Below are 14,200 nucleotides of genomic sequence, written 5' to 3' on the forward strand. Positions count from 1 at the left end.
ACCTTCAACAGAGAAACTAAGACTCCGTACAGTACAAACTCTACATGACATGACTTACAGTATTATTGGGGATGTGTGCTGCAGCCCGGGGGAATTACTAATCTCTATAAACAGATATCTGCATCTGAATGCAGCATCTGTAGTCAGGGGACACGATCCTGGATTCTGGAGTTGGATCCGTTCTGGTTTCTGTTTGTATTAACGAGCAATCATGTCAGCTGTTTTTAAACATGAACTGAATTCATGTGCAGATATCTAAATCTGACAGATGTAATTTGAGATCTCAAGACAAGGAACATTTTTTATTTCCACATAAATCACAGTGTGTCCCAGCCGTGTGTATCACTTGTTACTGATTGCATTTGTTCTTGTCTTCTATGGTTTGTCTTTTTTTTCACGTGTTCTCTTAAGCTGCAGAGTTTTAGATAAAGACGTGGATCACGTCAACAGAGAAAACTTAATCCTGACACTCAAAAAGAAAGAAGTGTAATCGAGGGAGTCTGAGGCGTACTTCTCTTGCCGTCTGAGTCGGCGTGGACCTTGCGGACCAGGAACCCGTTCTTGTAGAGCAGCGATCCGGAGGGCTCGGTCACATCTGACAGGGGCTTCCCACTGCTGCCCACCCGCTTCATCGATCTGGAGGCGTTGGAGTCGCACAGGCTGTCCCCGAGCTCCGAGAACGACTTCCGCAGCTCTTCCTCGTCGCTATGGAGACGAAAAAGAAAGATGCCATGGTGATCAACACTTATGTGTCATGTCTCATTAGCAACGTGCATAAACACATCATCATTCATCCTGCTCTGTGCTTGTTACACCAGGACGAGAAGGTCCACAGATTTCACACGCTTACTGGGAAACTTTGGTCTCATACAGAACACATGAGTAATATCGCAGTCCACTGCTGGTGTGTGTGTGTGTGTGTGTGTTGGCAGAGCTTTTGTTGCAACAAGACATTTACAAAGCATCGCGTATCTGCGGGGAAAACCTGAGTGAATGAAGCTGTCTTCAAAGCTTTAATTGTGTGTTTTCCTCTCTCTCTCTGTGCTCGGCTCCTGTTCTCCTGAGAAGCGGTCCACTCTCCTTGATCAAAAAGTACCACAGCAAAAAAAAAGAGTGACACCATCTATCTTGTTCCAGCTTTGAGGTGAAAAACAGGGGCATCGTTACCCAGGGGGGGGACCAAGCACTCTCAGAAATGCAGACGCATCACTGCTACTCTTCCTCTTGACGCTCACAAGAAGCCTCGCAGAGGTGAGAGAGACTTTAGTGCCTCGCAACCAAAAACTGAGGCGTTACAGATTTACAAGAAAGAAGGGAGAGGCAGGAAGACACTATTCTGTTTGTGTCTCCTCACAGCACGGCGATCTCAGTCCTATACACCAACTTGGATGTTATTGACTGAGCAGTCTCCATCCAGAGCTCAATGCACTCCCGATTTAAGAAAAATAAACATGAAAACATGCGAGCCAATGAAGAAAACATCTTAAGCATTTCAAAAGAAACAGAGACAGACGACAGCGAGACACTAAAAACTGATAAACACCCAAAGAAACTTCCATTTTAGCTCAGCCGACTTCAGTGACTCCATGAGTCACAAACCACGGCAACAACAGCCGCGTGCGTCACTTTCTAAGTTTTGTTTTCTCACATATTTTGCTCATGTTTGGTCTATTCTCGTGTGTTTTTCTGAAGCTGCAGTGCGTTGCGCTCTCAGGGCCACCGTACAACAACGATGAACTCTGATATCGACAATATCCGCTCTCAGATTTGATTTGATTCGTCCCTTTTTGTCTTTTTTGCACTTTTTCGTGGAGCTCTATAAGAAGAAACTCACAAAGCAGTCTCATAAAAACATAAACACAGCTCTGACTTACTGTGCTTGCACACTACACCTCCAGATAGAGTGGTTTATGTTGAGTACTGTGTCATTGTAACTGTCAATAACTGAGACCTAAGTTGTAATAAACTGACTCATCCTTTAATCCTAATTAGAAATCTGTGTAAGGAAAGGTGTTATAGCAATATAACGTCATGTAATGACTCTTTATTAAAGTATATTTCCAGGTTGGTGGATTTCAGATGCAGGCTTATTAGCTTTTAATTTATTAGTTTGTCTTTTCTAACTCTTCATTTCACTTAGATGTCAGATTTTTGTTGTATTTTTATCATATATTCTTCTCTAACCACTTTTTCTGTTTTGTTTACATAAAATATCACTTTAACTTTCCTGTTACTGTATTTTCTTCTTTTATTTATTAGTGTTTTATCACCATTTGTGCACGTTGCATCTGTATTTCCATGCATCGATCAGCTTTCCTTTGTTAAACTCCTTGTTAACCTGTTTTTAAGCACTATTATGTGAACATATAATACAGTACATAATAAATAACATAAGTAAGACAGAATACGTGTTGTATTTTGCGTACGTGATGGACAGTGCTTGCTCTACACAGTGCTAAAGCAGTGTTAATCCCATTCTCTTATAATACTCCCTCACCGTGCGCTGTATGCATTCTTTTAGTGTCTTAAAGGGATTTGTCACATTAGACAACGCTTTAGGCTACAACGCATCAGCCTGGTGAGGTAAACTGGCAATTCCACTTGTTACCTCACCAGGCGGCACCCATGCAAAAGTTCAGCCTGAAAATAGAATAATGGCTGGATGCCGAACCCCCCCGAGACCACGCTATGAGTAACCAACAGTACATAACAGCAGTTAACCCCGTGCAGGAGCCAGAGAGAGAAAAGGGAGGCAGAGACGGAGCCAATGAGCATGTAGCCTGTTGCCTGGTAACTGCCGGCCTGCCTGAATCCCATTCTACACAGAGACAAAGTGGAGAGGAGCTGGAGGAGTGGGGGGATGGATGGAGGAGAGAGAGATGGAGAGAAGTGAGGAGACGGAGACAGAGGGGGGCAGAGAGAAAGAGCTGGAGAGAGAAAAAAAAAAAAGACAAAAGAAGATGATCCTGCTCAGATGGCAGAACATTATCCACGATGATATGAGGGAGAAAGGAGGGAGGAGAGGAGAGGAGAATAAAAGAAAGGTAAAGGTAAGGAAAGTAAAAGACTGAGAAAAATAAAAGGAAGAAAAGGAGGCAAGGAAATGAAAGAAACAAAAAGAAACAAATTAAATTAAAGGACAAGAAAAATATCTGCAAAGAGGAGAGGAAACAAAAGAAAGGAAAGGAAACAAAAAGACAAAATGGTAAAAACAGAATAAACAAAAGAGAAGAAATAAAACGAAAGGATAGAAATGGAAAATAAAAGAAAGGTACAAGTAAAGAAAGGAAAATGAAGGAGAGAAGGAGAAGAAAAGGAGAGAGGAGGAAAGGAAAGAAGGGAACAGGAATAAAAGAAAATGAGGAAAAAGGAAGAAGAGAGGAAATGAAAGGAAAGAAACAAGGATGAAAAGGAAGGAAGGAAAATGCTGGAAAAAATGTTGAGAAGAAAGGAAACAAAAGAAAAGACGGGAATGGATGCGAGAGAAAAGAAAAGGTAGCGTAACAAAGGTCGTTGAAGTGCATGCTGGGTTCTTTGTGCTGCATCAGGAGCCAACAGAAACAGATCTGCTGAGCTTCACCTGTGACACCGAGCCGGCGGAACCAGACTGCAAACACAGCCCGGACACGGTGAAGTGAAGAGGACGTTCATTCATCCACACGTCTTCTCTGACACGCGGTCCACGAGCTTCGACGTCACATCGCCTCGGTCCTGCCTCTCTGCACGGACTTCCTGTCCGCTTCAGAAGTGACTTTAAGATTTTACTGAGCTCTTTTAAAGAACGTCTGCGACATGTTTGACTCACAGCCGAGACACCGTAAATCCTGGTGAGGTTTGAATCTAAACGTGGCCGTGCGTTGGCCTTCAGAATCAGTGACTTCTTCTTCAAACCTCTTCTCAGCATGCATGCACAGTAACACGTCAAAGAAGAAGTCTAATAGTGACCTTGACATAAACGTAAACCGACGTTTCGACAAAGTTGTCGGCCTTGTGACGTCCAAATATTCAGGTCAGCCGATGATCCACCGTCTTTGCTGATGGATGGAGGATGCATGATGTCAACAAAGCTAAAAATCTATAGATTCTCCATCCATTCTTTAAACTCTCAGTGGTGCATATGTTTCTTAATATCTGCTGTTCTCACTGTCCTCATCTTTAATCGTCTTCCTCCGCCTCATGTTCTTAAATCTTCCTTTGGCCTCGGCGTCTGTTATTTTGCTTTATTTTTAGGCGCTATATATATAAATAAAGTTGTAATTAAAACATGACTCCATAAGCCTCCCTTATGTTTGATCAGGTTGGATATCGTCATTTGGATTTAAGCACCAATAACAAACCAGATTTTGACAAAAGAAGCCAAAAATAAAATGTTTTCTAAACACAACAGAACTTTCCGGTCTGAAATCAGCCAAATGTTGAATTAAATCTAAAACTTTCTGCATTTACAACCAGGTGATGGACATGTTTTGGGTCGGCACTACAAAATATGGAGTTTGTGACTTAACGTCACATAATGTAAGAGGCTGGGCACACACAGTCTGTCTGCTCTCCTGCAGGTGAGAGGTGGCGTCAGCTGACGACGGTAAGACGGGATGATTAGAGTTCATCGAGGGAGGAGGAGAGAAGGGATTAGCAGAATAAAAGGAATAATGGAGCAGATGGATCTCGTCTGCTTGCGTTCACGTACGGCGCCCTTCGCTCTCTGCTCATCACATCCTGCGCTGAAGTGATCTCTCCTCCGTTATTCACGCTGTTTTCTTCTGGATCTCCGACTTGTTGCGTCTCCTCTTTCAGTGCACACAATGCCCACCACCAACACCACCTCTCTCTGCTCTCCACCCCCGCTCCTGAATGAGGAAGCATGTGCATGCTGTATATATGTCTGTGTCGTATGAGTGTGTGTGTGTGTGTGTGTGTGTGAGTGAAGAACATGTGGGTGCACCATCGTCGAGAGTGTGTGTGTGTCCATGTGCGTGTCTTTCTCTACGGGGGTGTGAAATAACATCCATCGCTGTGTTTTGTTTCTCATCGCAAAAAAATACACCATACTGTACTGCGGCGTGCCCACACACACACACACACACACACACACACACACACCTGTAACGAAACACCACATATACAATTTGTATTGATGTAATCGCAGCAAGCGGTTTTGTTTCAGTCTCTGAACATCACACCTCTATCACACGTCCTTTGACTAGCAGAGCCTCAATCTGGGAGTAAACTAGTAAATCAATGCTTGGTTCATCTATATATAGAATATAATACGCTTTATTGTGGCCTGATTACAAGTTGCAAACGCACACAAACCGCCGAGCGTTTTGCTGATGTGTGTCTGTCCTCCGTCAATGGGTTTTTTTTGCAAGTGAAGAGACGTCCTCTGTGTGATGAAATATGCATCGACTAAGCAAGTAGGGTGTGAAAGCGGTGGCAAAAGTGACACTGTGCTCTGCTTCCAAAAGCAGAACTCACAGCGCCACAGACAGAATTTACTCTTTTTCAAAAGATCTCGGCCAGCTGAAATATAAAAAACGAACATGTGCCAGCATCTTCTGCCAAAAACTATAAAAAAACGCCGCGGGCTGTTAATTCATTTTGTCCGGAGGTGGATTCTCTCTTTTTGCTCGATGGTGTTTACGTGTCTAAAAATGACATATCTCTCTCTCCCCATATCCCCGTGCGGCCTCCTTTCAGGCGGCGGTGGCGGTGTTTAAATAGCTGTCTATATGTCATTGGAGATGTTTGAACTGGATCGCCTGCCTCTCTGTGGATCTCCTCCTCGATCTGCTCCTCTGACCACTTTTTATTCGGCTGCTTCGGGAGCACTGCTGCAGCTATTTTTGGAGAGGTAGTGGGAGGCTGTGGTCACACCTTTGTACAGGATGCAGGTAAAGAGCCGTTTAAATGAAGTCCTCTCTCTCTCTCTCTCTCTTTGTCTCTCTGCCTCTTTTATTCGTCGCTTTCCGCGTTCACACAAACACACGAAACATGCAAATGTATTTCCTGCGTATGTATTTGTATGTACAGTATATCCATCTGTTAGTGTGTGTGTGTGTGTGTGTGTTTGCTGCTGAGAGAACACAGGGAGGAAAGAGCAATGCGGTAGCTATGGAGTCGTATCCATGGTGCCGTCGCTATGGCAACAAAGCTTGGAAAGCTAGTGACTTAATTGGCATCTCTGAGGCACTCTGGAGCTGTGATCCAGAATAGCAACCCTTGACACACTAATGTTTCCTTCACATGCCAGACAACACTCGCGTCATTAATGAGGATGCTAACAAGTTAATCAATAATCTCTTATTGTTTCCTGTGTGTGACAGAAACAGTCACACGAGAGGAGAAAGAACACACAGTTTCAGGTGAGTAACATCAACATGAAGTCGATGGAAAATGACTTACAGTGTCCACTGCAGCTTCTGATTCTTGATCGAGTTGTAGAGCGCCTGCGGAGGAAAAACAAGAAAATCACATTTTCAGACAAATATGACGAAGAGAAGCTCCGCTCAGTTGATTTGATCAAGTATCACAGTGGTGGTGGGGAGGTGGAGGTGAAGCAAGCCGGCTTTATTCTTTCAATAGATTGTACTGAGAGAAATGTCATCCCCTTTCACGCTGCTCAAACCGCCCTTTGCCCGAGCTCAACTCATTTTCTTTGCCAAACAATCCATCAATCATCCAATCAACCACCACCACCACCACCACCGCCACCATCAGTTACAAAGCCCATTATCCAACCAAGCACCACTGGGCCCGCCAACGGATAGACCGGTAGAATCAATCGATCAATAAATAATTCAGACTCTGACGCAAACGCATTGATCCGCGCACAAGCGAAAATTAAGTTACACCCACCAAAAACAAAACAATAAGACTAAAACAGGACGAAGACTCGGCGACTGACTCAACTAATTGATTCACTGCAGCGCTGAATCAATTAGTTGATTGATGATCGACGGAAAACGTATCTTTTATGAAATGTTAATCACAAAAACACAAACGAGCTTTGTGACTTTTGTTCAGACAAGAGGACGTCGCCTCGGATGACGGGAAACTGTGACAATATTCGACTTTGTAGACAAATTTAATTCAATTAATCATAAAAAAGGCAATAATTCGTTAGATGAACAGTGCTGGATGAGTAATTGAGTAACAGTACATAACTATAGTAGCTTTGTATCCGGTTAACGCTGAGATAATGTTAGCCTTCTTATGCACTGCTTGGCTGTTTGATATTAGTATAACATTTTATATTTCCTAACGTAAACATATTTTGTGTATAAAATGTTACTCTGTAAATACCTAGTAGTACTTCAGGAAAGTATAGTGTGTAATATTTGCTGATGAATGGAAGAAAAACTTCAATATTTCCATAAAGAAGTTCAGACTTTGTTCAGAGATGCTGCGTTACTGTAAAAGGATGAACAGCATGGCGGACTTTCACGTCAGCTGCGTGTTCTGCATGTATGTTTTTGTTAATTTCCACAAACTTTATCTGGGTTATATTTATATTTGCTCAACTCGTTTGTGATTGGACTCTGCTCTTTGTACCAGATTTCATTTCTTCTTTTTTTTTGGGTCATTGTTTCGTCTCTTGGGTACAAAAAAAAAAAACAGTTTTACTTCCATTATCATCACGATTTAACACAAAAACACGGCAGGGAGTTTAATGAGCTGCGTCTCTGCTCGGGAAAGCTTCACGGACAGACGCAGCAGCACATTTGGCTTCCTCCAAATCCTGCCGACATTTCTCATTCTCAAACAGCCCCCCCGGTGACATCGGCCGGTAACAGTCGAATGTGATGTAGCGACTCGGATTCAGCAGCAGACAGCATGAAGCCATCAGACTTTAGTGTTTAAGACGCCGATCGACGCAGAGGATGCAGCTGATGGACAGCTGTGACGGCTGAGATGATGGAGAGGACACTTCATCACCACCTCGTTCACCTCTTAATTGCTCAGAGACCAAAACCCGAACAGAAGAGCCATCATACGCAGCTCAGATCAATAATTTTCTATTACTTTCCTTTGATTAAACAACTGCTGCTAATGGTCTTCGCTGCCGGTTTGGGCGTCCGGCCTGTTATGAATGTCATTTCGTCACATTGTGACTTTTATTTAAATGAAATTGCATTTATAATAGGCTCTGATTCAATGTGCCTAATCAGGTTTCATTTCCAGAGTTTTCTAATCAGAAATACTTCATGAATATTAATGAACACCCAGCCTGGACCATTGCAGATTTAGTTCTGGTTTCCATAAGACACGAATCTTTGCATTCAAACTAAATGTGCTCATACATTTTAATAGCGGAGCTTCTTCTTTTTTTTCGTGGGACGCCGTTTATTCTTCTGTAGCATTGATCCAACATCAAACACTGAATTTATGAGTTTACTCATCGGCCACAACAGTCTGCAGAAGTTCATCGATTCATTTTTTAAAAAGACGTGGTAATAAAACCAAATTTAGAGCTCTGGCTTGATGGCATTTACCCTGCAACCAAAGTGACAATAAAGAATGTGCAAATCTTATGATATAGCAATTAAAAGTCAGTAACAGAGCTTTTTTTTATTGTCGTTTGGTTTGTTAAATGTTAAAAAATCGTGAAAAAACGCTTAAATATTGCACATTTTGTCTGAGGAAAGCTGAAATACATTCAGCTTTAGTCACAATTCTGACAAAAGCGACACAGTTTGGATGCTGGAAGAATAATTTACATTTGTGCTGTTAACGATTAATCAATATAAATAGTTGCTGATTATTTTCCTGTCGATAGATTCTAGTCAAAAATAATGACGAGCGTTATCGGCTTTTTCTTGTGATTAAAGTCTTTGTGTGTTTCTCGAGTTTATCTGCTTAATCATCCCCTGAAACAATAGTTTCCATGTGTACACACCTCTTACTGTAAATCCTACGGGAACACACAGAGAGTCTCTGCTGTGGATTTAAAAAGGTAGATGGAGGTAGGTGGGAGTTATAAATCAGTCCGACTCATTCAAGTCTGGGGGTTCATTGAGACAAGGATGGATGTTCGTCACCTTCACCTACTTGCTTCATCAACGTCACCGAGTGCCGGCAAATGAGAGAGCCATTAGCTCTGAGTGGTGGCTTTGCACAATGTGCTGTGCTGAGCTGTTGTGTTCGGCCAATCAGGCCTGTCACTTCATCAGACACTCCATATGTGAAGCTCACATGGTTAATCACACTGTAATACATCACGGAAACCTCGCTCGTTATTCATGTAATGTGAGGTAAGGTGTCGTTTCTTATGACAAACAGACAAAGCAGAAGAAGCAGTGAACAGTTTTCAGTACCTTCCTCCTCTTTCTGGCCTGTGGGTGATTCTGTCCGTCTTGAGCCTTCCCCAGCAGGTCTGGAAACACCAACGGTTTGAGGGAACGCGAGCGCGGGGTTCTGGGATAGCGGAACGGGTCCATCATCCGGAAGTCCCTTCCGTAGCGCACGGTGCAAAGAGAGCGTGAGCGTAGGCGCCCCGCCGAGTGCAGGCTGTTAACACCGATCATGGTTGGAGGGGACGGCGCATGGATCACACAGTGCAAAATCTGCCCAGTTTATTTATTTTTTTTATGTTTAAAGTCCTGCAGATGAAATAAAGTTGATCCAAAATGACAGCTGTTACAGAAAGCAGCACATCTTCTGGATGCTGTCAGCGGGCATCAAACCCCAACCAGTCTCGTCCTCCAAGGTCTTGATCAACGCCCACCAGGCAACGCTGGGATACCCACCTGACGCTGAATTATTGATGAGATGACCATGTATAATATATGTACAGAGACAAGTCCTTCGCTGCCAGTTGGTGCAGGTGCAGTAAATCCAGCACTTTCCCCCTCAAAGAGTTCAAACGGGGGAATAAACAGCAGATTCAAATCTATAATTTCTCCAGGTGACTGTGTGGGTAAAAATCTCAAGAGGACGGCAAGTTACACCTGTCCCGGTGACAACGCACGGAGACAGACGAGAGATGAATCCTCCCAAACACACCGACCTGAGCTGACACTCTCACAGATGGTACGAAACACTGGCAGAGGTGTGAACGGACAGCCAGCGTGAAACAGATGGGTGCAAAATGCGGAAGCGAGGAGGTAAAGAACACACGGACATACAATATCTGCTTACATGAACACAAACACACAATAGAGGGAGATACAACAGGGGGGGAGGTGGGATGGATGGGTGGATGGATGGATGGATGGAGAGGGAGGGAGGGGACGGCCGCCCTCGGACTTCAGAGCAGGGATTCCAAAGAGCGTCCTCGATTTCGTCACAAGCCCGCAGACACGATATAAACAAAATGAATTAAAACACTACAGGAACGAGGCAGGCGAGCACGCAGAGGAGCTTCAGGTTTGGGCACAAAAGGAGGCTGAACGTTCCTGTTGCTCCCACAGTAAAATGGATACCATCAGTTGTGTGTACAGTCAGATTTACACTCTCACTTCTTCCTCCTGTTGTCTGTCCATGTGTAAAAAAAAAAAAAGGTCCGCTCGCTGTCACTGTTTACTCCTTCACCTCCATCTGTGATCCACTTCTCTCAGTCAGGATTTTCTCTCAGACTCTCTTCGCTCTCTTCCCATCGCACGTTCGGCGATTGTGGGTGTCTGAGGGAAAAAACGCAGCTCTCCAGCCGCTGATGCCTTTCATATCTTTCCTCTTTCGTCTCTTGTCCGTGGATCCTCGCTTCATTAATCTGTTGCAATCTTTGCGTCCAAATCCGGCGCTTTTTTCTTTTTGTTCTCCCCTTCTCCCTCGGCTGCTGCTCCCGCTGCCGCTTGCTTCTGATGCGGAGGAGGAGGAGAGGCAAAGAGAGTTGGCTGCCTGAATCGCAGAGCGAAAAAGAAGCTGATAGGGACGGTGCTCTCCCTCGCTCTGCCTCCCTCTCCCTTCGCTTCGTCAATGCGTACCTCCCTCTCTCCTCTCCTCCCTCCCACCCTCCTTTCCTTCCTTCTCTCAGTCATCACCAGCAAATCACAGGCTCCCAACTGCCTCTTGCATGTGCACACACACACGTACACACACACACACACACACACACATGCAAGGTGAGGTTAGGAGCTCACTTTTTTAAAAATATACTTAGATCAGTATTCAGCGGCGGCCTTGAGGGAGCGACTGGTAAGGTGAGAGGAGAGCGAAACATGCGAAGAATGTGAGTGTGAAAAGGTGTCTATGACCAAGTGTGTGTGTGTGTGTGTGTGTGTGTGTGTGTGTGTGTGTGAATTAAAGGAAGAGTTTCACATTTTAGGAGAACGGCATACAAGAAAATTAAATGCCAGTGTCAGGTCTGCTGGAAGAAGCTCACCTGGCATCACACTGACACTACAGGTGGACCAAGTGCCCAAAAAAACTGCAGTTCCTCTAACGTCCACTTGAGGCTGGCTCCAGAAGTGAGTCAGTCTCCATAAGTCCCCATGTTAAAAACTTCACAGCAGAAATAAACACGTTTACAGCCTGGTACAAAAAACAGTTTTGGTCTCTGTAGCTAATTTCCCCGTTCATGACAACTATACTGAGGGTGAATTTATATACAACTCACCTGTTCAGGTTATATTAAGGCTTAAAGGCAGGTGGCGCTAACAAAAACAGTAATGTCTGGGGCCAGAAAACCAAAACAAAGAGCTGAAAGATTCTACAACACTTGAAGTTTTTGCATTTTTGCATTTTTTTGTCTTTTTCTTAATCAGAATCAGAAATACTTTATTAATTAATGAAAGAGTTAAAGCTCTTAACGGGAGATTTTATTTAAATAAGTTATGACGTAGTGAACATTTAGGTCACACGACTGATCAAATATTTCTGTTCTCACATTCCTTTCCGCGCTCATTCCTCACGTTACTACATAAAACAAACACAAATGTCTGACTTCCTTCCTGTTTTTTGCTTGAGAATTGTCGCCACCTACTGCTCATCTCGTGAAACCAACTCCTGATGGATGGAAACGAGCGTTCATTCACATGAATGAAAAATCTCAGCCGTGATTTGGTTCTTCCTTCTTTATTTTTTTGGCTTTTCCGACACAAGACGTCCAGTTTCATACACGCCGCTTTGGACACTGTTGCTGGCCTCTTGCACCTCTTTCCTGATGACCTTGTGCAAACTATGAATGTCCAGCAAACCAACTCAAGTCGTCTGACGGCGTGACCACATCAACAGACAGCGTTGATCTATTTTCAGCATCAAAACATGGATTACAGCCACTCTAACGTCTTTATCTTCTCATCTCAGTCTGCTCCAAATTTCTAAATGTTGAACTGTTCCTTTAAATGTTCTACAAACAGGCGTAATCATTCAGCCATATTTCATACTCGTCCTTTTAGTCTGCTCAAACGCCTCCGATGATTAGTGTGTTTGTGATTTAATGCGTTCTTAAAAGCTTCACAAACAGCACCATGCATACACAAACTGCTCCGTCACAGCGCACAGATTTACGGCATCTCCGAGTGATCATATGAATGTTAAACCGCACATTTTCTCTAAACTATTCCCAACCAACAGAAAACCGAGCATCTGGCAGAAACCTTTGCTTACAAGACAAATGAATGAGGTGTTTCCCCCGAGAGACACCGGTCACATAGAATTATTGACGTGACAGAGAGTAACAGAAACCTGGAGCTACAGGAGTGTGACGGGAGATTTAATGACTCCGTCAGTCACAGACGACGGGCATCGATTGGACTCGATTTTTGTGCGATCTATAATCAAAACGTACCAAAGCTTAATCAACAGCTGGCTGGTTTGACAGCGCCGACCTCTGAGGGAAAAGAGAGACCGGCGTAACCTGTTGGAGCACAAACCGCTCCACAAAAGAGCAACGAATGAATGAAACCAACACTGAAGTGCCCAAAAACTGCAGTTCCTCTAACGTCCACTTGAGGCTGGCTCCAGAAGTGAGTCAGTCTCCATAAGTCCCCATGTTTCACAACAGAAATAAACATGTTTACAGCCTGGTACAAAAAACAGTTTTGGTCTCTGTAGCTAATTTCCCCGTTCATGACAACTGTACTGAGGGTGAATTTATATACAACTCACCTGTTCACATTATATTAAGGCTTAAAGTTATGCAGGATTAAGAGCGTGGAGGCTTCGATTGACAGATGGTTTGTTTGAGCAACCAGGCGTCCTTCAGCCCGCCTCAGGTCCACCCACGCTCTACGTTTTAAATTATCCGAGAGGCAGCAGAGGCAGTACTACCAGAAAGTAACTTAAAGGTCCAGTGTATAAGATTCACCTAGTGGTGATCAGGTGATTATACACTAATAAAAACATACCAATGAATACTGTATAAGTAAATACTCAAATACTCCACTACAAGCCCTGCATTCAAAACCTTACTTAGGTATTATCAGCTGAATGTACTTATTTCCTCTGAGATGTATGAAGGAAGACGAGATGGAAATACTCGAGTAAAGCCCAATTTGTACTTGAATAAATCTCCAGGGGAAAAACATGACCTTGTGTCATGCTCTACTTCTCTCCTTCTTTTTTTATTTTTGGGGTTGTTGTAAATACTTAATGCGTCTAAATCTCCGTGTGATGAACTGAACTCCTTGTTTGTGTCCGATTTGACAACCTCCTACGTTTGCTAAATTTAAAAACATCCTGCTGAAACTTTAATGGGTGCTGTGACTCCCCCATGACAAAGTGTCTGCCTTTTGACATGCACCATCAGGGTGGACATGTTGGCGAACTGACATGTGAGTGGTGAAAGGAACATCAGCGAGCCCGGAGGGGGAAGTCGAGATAACCTCTGACTGGAAAAACCCCAAACAACCTGCAACGAGGACGACAGCCTGTTACAGCAGGAGGAGGCAGAACCTTTGGTGTCGGCCTCTCTCTGTCCGACTGTCTGTCTTTGTAATTCTCTGACAATCCTTCAGCAGCTTGCGGGCTCATGGTTTGAAGCTTGAAGCCTCTGAGCAAGGCACTTAACCCTTCCCCCTGAGTTAGTCAAATGAAGCTGGGTCACTGCAGCCCAACGGCTAAACACCTGCTCGCCAAAAAGCAAAATAAATCTGTCGTTCTCGTTACCTTATGCCCTCTATCAGCCTCCCTCGCCTGCTGTCAGTCTCCCTTCATTCCACTCAATATTTCACATCCTGTCGAAATCTCTCCGTCCGTCCCTTCGCGGAGAGTCCAGACAGCTCGGGGAGAGGGGGAGTGTATCCACATCCTCACGTCTCTG

At 43.9% G+C, this 14,200-nt stretch overlaps 1 protein-coding gene across 5 annotated transcripts in view; it reads right to left on the minus strand.

Annotated features, from left to right (window-relative positions):
- Positions 1-14,200, minus strand: part of LOC104928987 (PH and SEC7 domain-containing protein 1) — an 81,127-nt gene that overhangs the window by 9,454 nt on the left and 57,473 nt on the right. For all 5 annotated transcript variants that reach the window (XM_019275020.2, XM_019275018.2, XM_019275019.2 and 2 more), the window contains 2 exons: positions 6,403-6,446; positions 512-705 (listed from right to left, as the gene is read on the minus strand). In XM_019275020.2, the coding sequence (XP_019130565.1) occupies positions 512-705; positions 6,403-6,446 (238 nt within the window). The remainder of the gene's footprint in view (positions 1-511; positions 706-6,402; positions 6,447-14,200) is intronic.

This window comes from Larimichthys crocea, chromosome XVI (assembly GCF_000972845.2).
Source record: "Larimichthys crocea isolate SSNF chromosome XVI, L_crocea_2.0, whole genome shotgun sequence".
In the NCBI taxonomy this organism is placed as follows: Eukaryota; Metazoa; Chordata; class Actinopteri; family Sciaenidae; genus Larimichthys; species Larimichthys crocea.